This window comes from Frankliniella occidentalis, unplaced genomic scaffold (assembly GCF_000697945.3).
Source record: "Frankliniella occidentalis isolate FOCC.00 unplaced genomic scaffold, Focc_3.1 Scaffold93, whole genome shotgun sequence".
NCBI classification, from domain to species: Eukaryota; Metazoa; Arthropoda; class Insecta; order Thysanoptera; family Thripidae; genus Frankliniella; species Frankliniella occidentalis.
This window is the reverse complement of record NW_026267222.1, coordinates 798,858-808,228: the sequence shown is the minus strand read 5'-3', so window position 1 is coordinate 808,228 and position 9,371 is coordinate 798,858. Positions and strand designations below refer to the sequence as shown.

At 47.7% G+C, this 9,371-nt stretch overlaps 2 protein-coding genes across 2 annotated transcripts in view; both read right to left on the bottom strand.

Moving 5' to 3' along the window:
* Nucleotides 1–3,801, bottom strand: part of LOC113212416 (bcl-2-related ovarian killer protein-like) — a 21,456-nt gene extending 17,655 nt beyond the window's left edge. The window contains exon 1 of the mRNA XM_026431096.2: nucleotides 3,452–3,801. The gene's annotated coding sequence lies outside the window, so the exon portion shown is untranslated. The remainder of the gene's footprint in view (nucleotides 1–3,451) is intronic.
* Nucleotides 3,802–4,738: 937 nt separating this feature from the next.
* Nucleotides 4,739–9,371, bottom strand: part of LOC113212421 (calcium-transporting ATPase sarcoplasmic/endoplasmic reticulum type) — a gene marked incomplete in the record, with an annotated part of 36,240 nt that continues 31,607 nt past the window's right edge. Inside the window, 1 exon segment of the mRNA XM_052269470.1 lies at nucleotides 4,739–6,718. Within this exon segment, the coding sequence (XP_052125430.1) occupies nucleotides 6,693–6,718 (26 nt within the window).

Sequence of the window (9,371 nt, the reverse complement as noted above, 5' to 3'; positions counted from 1 at the left end):
GGGGGGACTGCGGTAAGTTGAGGGCACGAGTGTTATGAACGCACACAACGCCTCCGATACACAACAATAGGAGCCTAACAGGCCTAAAGGCACTAAAGGCAAGACCCGGTGATTTGTATGGGAGGTGCTTTATAACACTATCGCAAGGGCAACATCCAAACAGCACATTCAAATTATGCACCTTTCCGATGGCATCGGCTGGCATCGAGGCTGGAAAGCTATTTAGGACTTTTACGCCGTTGCCGTCGCTTGAAAACGTCAAAACCTAGTGAAATTTTTTAGTAGGATAGGATAGGCCGCTGAGCTCAGCGGGGCGGCGTGACGGGCCGGCCTACCGCCCAGGCGCGTGGTTAGAAGAAGAATCGGGGGGAAAAGCGAGGGAAAACTACGTGGCATAAGGCCAGGTACTCGACATGCGTGGGGCCTGGGTGGGGTGAAGAGGGTCGGCCGTCGGCCTGTCACTGGTGTGACTAGGGTTGATGGCAATATCGCTCGGAAGTGAGGTGGGTCGAGAGGGAGAGAGGAGCGGAAAAGGGGGAAGGGGGGGGGGGCGACCGAGGCAGGCACTTTGCGGCTTCAGCCTGCTCTTTTGTTTGCGATTGATAACACAACTACAGTACCTGGGTGGCAACGTGCACTGTAACGTTTCTCGCCCGGCGACACAAAACCATCTGTGTGAGTCTGCCACACGCGCGAGAACGAGCTGGCGGGGCGACGGCCCCGTCTCGTCTCACTCCCAGTAGCTCTCACTCGGAGCTGCATCTCTCTCGCACGCACAGGAGCTGGGGCTGGAGAGGGGAGGGGAGGGGAGGAGGAGGAGATAGATGTAGTGTAATAGAGGATGGGCGATGGGCGGGGAGGGCGAGAGGGGAAAGGCGGTTCGTTTGGAAGCGGAAGAAAATAATTCGTATACGGAGCAAGCAACGGAGCGCGGCGGCGGCTCAGCTGGGACAACAATGAGGAGATTGGCAGGGGGTTGGAGAAAGGGAAAGGAGGAGGAGGAGGGGTAAATAAATAACCGAAAGAGCCCACCGGGTGGACCCGACGGAAAGGGTCGGAGGAGGACGACGACGGGGCTGAGGACTTGATTTACGATTCCGCGAGTAAACCAACGTGCACGAAATTTAAGACCGCCACCCGCTGGCCCCGCCAACCCCCGCGTCGTCTCCTCTTGTCTACGTCGCTACGACGTCAACCCCCTCCCCCCAACCACCACCACCACCACCACCACCACCCGGCCCAGCCTCCCTCGCCTACCCCCCGCGAGGCCGATCTGCCGACCGAGACGTGCCTGGACGTGCGCTGGAGGGCTAAGCAAGCAGCACAAGGGCGCGTCGCTGATGTGAGCCCGAGACGCTAACTACATACCTACACCACCGTGGAGATCCCCCCCGACGGCCATGTCATCCTTCCTCACACGCTGACGCACATCACAACTACATGTTGGCCGACAACATTGTGTGCACCATATTGTATTGCATCGTCGCTACGCGAACCTTCACATTCCACCACCGATATTGCGAAATCAAATCGAGAAAGAAGTGTGAGAGGTTGCCTGTTGCCGCACGTCTCCCCTTCCCCTCACCCCCCCTACGAATACCCACGCCACAAGCGAACTTTTGACGACCTAAAAGCGTACTGGTGAACCATGTTCGCTTTTGGTACGTCAAGTGACCTCACAACCTGTGTGCGGTGGCTCGTGCTGGTCAGGAGCGCCCACGCTCTCCCTCACTCACTCTCCCCCCCTCTCTCTCTCTCTCTCTGCCCGGCACAGGCGCGGTCGTTCTGTTTAGACTGCAGTGGCCTTTCTCCCACACGTGCCATACCGCCAGTGCGGACACACACCACGCACTCCGCACTCGGCCGGTATCTCCCTCCTCCCCGGCGGCGGTGTTTGGAGCTGGGCTGGGCGGGCTCTGGGCTGGCGGCGGGCGCGGCCGCTCCTCCTTCTCGTGTTTGTTCAGGTCTTTGCGCATTTTTCGAGGATCATCGCCACATCGCCACGCAGCTGCCTACACTACACCCGCCGGGCCGGGCCGGGCCGGGCGGCGCCGGGGCCCACGAGGAGTGGATTATGTGAGTCTCGCCGCCAGCCGCCGGGCGCGGGTGCCGCACAAAGTGCGCCGAGTTTGCTTTCACAGAGCGCGAAGGAACAAACCGAGGAACACGCGCACAGTGTACTCTTTGCTGCTGCCACTGGGGCTGTACCGCGCATTGATTTCGCAGCGCCTCAGTTCGATTTGAAACCCCGTGGCCGCAGCCGTGTCGGGTCGGCGTTGAGCTGGCCGAGCCGGGCGGCTCGCGGAGCGGCGCGCGGAGGCTGCGGCACTTCGCTCGCTCTCCCGGTCCCGCGGCTCCCGGCCTCAATAAACCCGCACGCAGCCTTTCCTTTCCTTTCTTATCCCTTAACGAACGCTCTTTCTCCCATCCTGCATCAGCGCGTAGGTAAGGCGTGCGGCTCGATAGCGCTGTGCGATCGTGTCAATGGGACGCCACGCACTCCACGCAGCCAGCCGCCTGAGAGAAAAAAATGTGAACAAATCACAACGATTCAGGGCTGTAACCAAAATCGGGACCGGAGGTGGTCTCCCTCCGAGGCGGTGGCTGTAAACGGAAACCGAGTTCGTCGCGGGGGTTGTCTCCCGGCGGAGCGCGCACGAGGGGGGTGGGGGGTGCATCCACCCACATCCACTATCTTGGGTTCCGGTTCCGTTTTCGGTTTCAGTCGGTCGACGAGGCGCACGCTCGACCTAATGCTCGATAGGGGTCGTCCGGAAAGCAACCGCGGTTGGCTCTCATGGCGCCTGTTGGGTAGGCAACATCTTGCCTGTTGTGCATGCGTGTGCTGCGGGATGGCCTACCCCGAGTTTCGCAGGCGCCTAGCTCCCCCGTAATTTGCTGAATGAATCTGAGGAAAATTGAAGTACTTTCTGGATGATCCCCAATGCCATACATCGTCTGTGAGGCCCCGTATGACGGCCAAGTTTTAAACTTTTCCAAACCACCATCTCTGATTTTCGCAACCAGTGGCTCGGTGTGAGAATATGAATCATGGGTGGTCTGACAAGTCGGACACCCACATACGGAAAGGAACAAGGAAGAAGACCCACATTTTTCGGCTTCCGCTCCCGAATACAAGCCTCCCCCCCCCCCCCCCAACAAAAAATGAGGGTTTTGTTCCTCTTTCTGCAGTAAAGAAATCTGACAGAAATGGGGATCAAAAAAGTTGAAAAATTGGAGAGCTCTCAAAAATATCTCTCCTGGACTCACTCGCGCCGATGATAGCGGGTGGATAAGAAACGGGAGACTCTGGAGGTACCGAAAGGACACAGACAACAGACTTGTATGGCAGGCGTAATACGCTGCACACGGCCTGGCGATGACTGACCGCCCAAGGACCCCGGCGGCTTTGGCTCACTTTGGAATGACGGTGTTTGCCCGTGCCACTTACCTCGGTGCTGTGCTGGCGGAGCTCGGCCGCCGCCGCCGCTGTGCCGGCCGCCTCGAGGACCATCATCACCGTCCTGCGCACCGCGCGCGGCCCGCCTCCGCTCTGTCCTGCGCCGTTTGTTCCGGATGAAAGCCTCCCGAGCAGTACTGATCACAGTCTCGAAGGAATGGAATGGCCCGCCACGCGCTCCGGCCCGTCCGGTCGGCAGCCCCGCGCGCCCCGCTCGCCGCGCCGGTGGACTTCCCTCCCGCCTGCCCGCCGGCGAGCGTCGTCCCGCGCCGTCCGCGAGCAGTCAGCTGATCCTGTCCAGCGCGGCCAAAACCGTGCCGTCCACGCCGCTCCGCACCGCCCGACGTCTTGCGAGAGACTGAGCCGAACGGAACGGCCAGAGCGTCTCTTTCTCTCTCGCTCTCCCTCTCTCTGCCGGGGCTAGGCCCCGCGCGGTGGCCTCGGAGAAGGGGGGGGGGGGCCGTTCCCTGTGTCCCCGCGAAGAGGAGCAAAGCGCGGGCCGTTCCAGGAGGTCTACGTGTGAGTTCGTCGAGCTCCAGAAGACGCATACTCACCATCGGTTGTGTGTCGTAGGTCTCCACTCCTGTAACGAGAACGGTGATTCCCAACGCCCTGCCGGGGTGACGTGTCGCCCGCCCGGCGGACCCCCCGCGCGCAACGCCACGCCCGCCACGCCAGGTGCGCAGCCTGTCTCTCCCGCCCGGCACGCGGCACAGTGTTGTGGCGCGCATTTTGAATGCTGTCCGAACTCAAAGGCAAAGCTGAAAAGTGCGTCCACAACTGGCGATGGGGCCCAAAAGAGCTTCGAAAGCAGCGCCATCGACAGTTAGCTGCATCTAGCGCCCGTCTTCTAGGCAAACGCCTCAGCAAAGGTGAGCGAATATCGAGTAATGTAGTCATCTGGCCTTAAAGGTAGTCGTGGGTGGACGCAGCCCACTTTGCTCTGATGTCTTCGTGAGAAATTCTGCGCACTTTATCACGGTGCAGAGGGGCGTGGTAAATTTGACATTTTAGCAGCTAGGTTGCGTTTGCAGTATCGCGCCAACTGCACCAACGCCACCATCACCATCCGCAAGGGAGATGGTGCGATGGGTTGCCTGCGTGACTGGCTGAGCGTATCCAAGAACTTTAGCACTGTTGTCTGAGGCCACCACGCTTAATGAAAATGGACTAGGTAGTGAGAAATCGACTGAAAAATCGATGTTGTATTAATACTCTTTTTTTTCCAGAAGCAAAGAGTGAGTTATCTGGACGAGAGGGTAAGACATTACTGCAAAGTACTTTGGTCACCAGCTTGGCTTTATTGAAGTGCTTAAGTACATAAATCTTGTTGACAGTTTCCACATTGTTTACATATCTCTTGACAAGAAAATCCTTACAGTGGGTTAGTTAACTGTCTTTCTCACATTACATCCTTGTACCTAGGAAAAGATAGTGCTGCCTCATCTTCGTTGTTTTTGCTAGTGAACCATGGGACCACAGGCAGCTTTGAAGGGAGGCCCACATTTGCGCACCGCACAAAGTAGATCTCCCGACCAGCGCTGATTGGTGCCAAGTGAAGCATGAGATGCTAGAATAGAATGCGCTATTTTCAATGTATAATCTGTTGCAACCACTTCTGAATCTCAACAATAAATAACCAATACTCAATGGCTTTTAGAGGAGGTGGAAAACAATTTCTTATTGTATAAATTGAAAATAAGGCAAACCACTGTACATTCCAAAATACTTCACATCAGCAACAACTGATTGATGCCCGCATCCATCTTAAAAATACATTTAAACTCTATGTATATATGTACACGTTTTACGGTATGCTGAACCTACATTTTTCACCTGATGGTCTTTTTCTTGAAAACACTGCTTCGGAGCATACCACTTGTGTGGTTCCATTCAACGCAACTTGCAACAGTACACATCTAAGCCAGTCTTTTCAAATAGTCGAAGGGAAGACCCAGAATTATTGTAGGCATCAGAGAACATATATTGGTTTTGTTAAAATCACGCTTATCTATAACACATTTGTCAACAGATAAAAGTGCACACTAGTCAAAGGGCGTAGAAAAGCAGGTAAAAAGACAAGAAACTTATCTTGTTTTCTCAAAACCTCTTTCAAACTTGAAGATGGCTAGTAAAATGTAATGGCAATATGCCACTACTTGATAACCAACATTTTCTAGCCATGGTCAAGAACATTGTCCACACTACGCCCCAGAGTGCAAAAAGAAGGAAGAGAACAAAAAATATAACAATGGATATGTATGGACCAAACTCACTCACTCTCTCTCCCATTCTCTTGCACACACACACACACCCATGCACGCACAAAAACACACAAATGTACTTACACCATCTCACTATTGCAAACTTTGCCAGGAATTACTTTGAAAACAGACTACTGAGCAAAGTAGAGTAATTGGCACATGAGAACAACTACCATTTGACAAAACACTAGAGTAGAGATAGAGTTAAATATCATTATGGTTCTCTCAGTGACAAATGATAAAGTAAAAAAAAGTGTTGAAATTTATTAGTACTGGAAAGGAGATGTGAAGCATTACAGCAAGAAAGATTGGGAGAGAGAATTTCAAGTGAAGGGAACGGCGACAGGTACAGAGCCTGGTAAATTCTCCACCACGTACTTGCTGAAGCAGACCGAGAACATATTAGATTAAAGAATGCGTGTGTTGTGTTTTATCCAGAGTTTTATGAAAAGAGAATTAATAGAAGAAATTTGTAATTATGTTACCGAGTTATGTAAAGCTCTACGCTTACAAATACAACAGAATAGAAACAGAAAAATAAGCAGAGAAAATGCACTGTTGCTATTGCAAAAGCATCTGAAATATAGAGGAACATGAGGTAGAGTTTTTTTAAATATAGTTGTACATATATTTTTAAAAATCTGCACCCTGGTTGATGAAAATGTGAGCTGAAGGTAAATGTAGCCCAGGCATTAGTCTTTCTGGCAATATTTGCAATAAGGTGAAAATAATAATAGATATTTGCACACAAAAATTGTTTTATTATCTTGATGTGCATGGTTTTCCATCACCATAATCACTATAAAAATTAAATAGTTGTGTTTCTTGAAAGATTCTCATTTCTCTCCCACAAACGTGCTTTATCTGATACGTATGAGGTTATTTTTCATTTACAGTAAAAAAAAAAACAATCACTTGTATTGTGTCCAACGAAAGATTTCATCACAGACGTTTTAGAGCTGGTCTCTTCACAAGTTCTTCTTTTCAGGTGTAACTGCAAAAAAGAAAAAGAAAGACAAAGTTAAAATTCATATGGAAGTAAAACTTTTTTTAAAAAGCAATGGCAAATAAGCCATTAACCATCCAATCGCTGAACATACAGGACAAAGTTACACATTTCATAAAAATTAAACAGTAGAACTTAGAACATATTGTGCCATCCTACCATGGGTCAATCAAGACCTGGTATTTATGACTAAGTAAAACCTGCATACAGATACATCAAATTGAAGAGTTCAGGAATACTCACGGCAAATTATTGATGAGTTGCAAACGTAGGAGGCCTCATTGGAGATGGCAGTTCAGTGGCGGCAGATCAAGGGCCTTTGACTCCACTGTGTTAAATAGCGACACTCAACACACCACCGCACTCAATTCACTTTTTTCTTCCCCATTGTTTGAATATGGAAAAATGTCAATAAAGGCTTATCTGTTGCAATAACTTTGATCAAGGCTTCAGCATACTAAAAATATTACAAAGCAGCCTTTTCATTGGGTAAAATTTTAACACTAATGCCGTGAATTTAAGAAAATAAAATATTAGTAAAGGACACAGAGCAAGGTAAGTCAGCAAAATACTGTAAACATTAATTTTAAAGAAGAAGGAAAACTGACAGATTTCTAATGGTATAACAACTTGATCTTTTAAAGGATTATAATGCAAAACAGGCTACATGAAGCTTAGGAAAATCGGGAGCATCTGTAAAACAGGGAATTTGAAGATGTTCTAGGAAAATGTTTTCTTAAGTAAGGAGATTATAGTAGCTACTTTGTAGCCAGTTTGGGGCAACAGTGGATTAATAATGCCAAACAGTAAAAGAAGGAACAGGTTAAGTTAGTAAAAGCCACCTATAATTAAACTCCAATTTATTAATAACTTCAGTACTTCTACCTCCACAATACAATTTATTTACAATATCTTTCCTCAATATGTAATTGTTATCAAGGGTTGTTTACTTTTATCACATCAAACTGGAGGGTAATGGGCTGAGACTAGTGAATAATAATACCTGGCCTCAACATGGTAGTGAGAACAGTGACGAAGAGTTTGCAATCTACATAGTGGTTGGGAATTTATTTCACATAACAATGATTCCCGCAAAAATATCAAATCTTTAATAACAAGTAAATAAGTAATGCACATTGATATCAATGTACTTCAAAGATGATAGAAAGACTATCACTACTATTAAGAAACTTCACTACAGAAAACACTGACCTTCCTCCTGTCACTGTTACCGCTTCCTGGACAAAATACCCCCCTATTTGAGGAACTACTGTAGTCTTCTCAGAAAACATGGCATGAAAAATGCAACCAAGGTTGAGGATGGAAGAAAAGACTAAAATCAGGTTTTTTAAAAATATGCTGGCTACATTGTGTCAAGTTGTATATCAGTTGGTTTATGTGAGTATTTAGTCACCCTACCAAAGTACATTAAAAATCCATTACAGGAATATTGTTTCATCCAACCATTACTAGTCTTCATTTCACAGCAACTGTACTTCAAAGGCAATATGCTCAAAACGTGAGATAAAACTTCCGAACCCTTGACATAGTTTATATGGTAAAGTGAGGGTCAATAAAACTAAAGGTATGGAATCAAGTTTCGAATGAGGAAGGATAGAATTCACAACAAGCACGATGACACACTTCAATTTACTACCATGGCATGTTAGGAGGCAAAACCATTACTTACCAACATTCACCATTTATTCATGTACTGTACAGGGTTGAAACTTAAAATTCTTTTACCCTTAAAAACATGCACTGAATGTCCACATTTGAAAAAGGAGACAAACATGTTTGCTCTGGCAAACTGCACGTCTATGGTATCCAAATTATGAGTTAAGGATTTGACTCACTGAAGTGCCACATTAAGTCTTACATCACCCATTTGTTCCAGACAGGGTTGCCTGTTCAAGGGGCCCGGGGAAAAAAAAAATAAAAAAAAATAGGCCTTTGACATGTAACCAAAATATTACTGTGCCTAGTCAACTGGATTTATCACAGCCCTAAATATTAGAGGACATAAATCTAGAAAAGATTACACTGGTAAAATCCTTCTGCCCCATTAATTCAGTCTGTCTCTTGAGACATGCTACATAAAGGCTAAAACATAACTCCCTGCATGAGTTCTATTTATTACTTGTGATTCCATCACGAGTCAGAAATAATTCTGTGGCCAAAAAATCACTTAAAATTTTCATTGTTAATTTATATAATCATGAAAGGGAATAGTTTCTACTGATTTAGGTTTAGTTTATACTATCACATGGAAAAATTGTCTCCCAAACAGTACAACTTTGATATCACTTTCGAAGACTGATTCAGAATGAAGACAGTTCAGTGACATGATCTGGTATGGAACTGGCACTAAAGAGAACTTTATATTCAATGAGTAAAAGTGAGAAATAGAATAATAATAACACTGAGACACTGGACACTACACTTCATCTTGCACCTAAAGTCCACATTAATGTACACTGCTTACAGCACATGCACGCTCTCACACACATACAAACATTGGCATTGACATACTGTACCACTAATGAAGGATCAACTGTGACTTGAATGACAAATGTTATGTACATAAAATATTTGTCATCGTGTTTCTACATATATGCTAGATGTAAATGTACACATATAT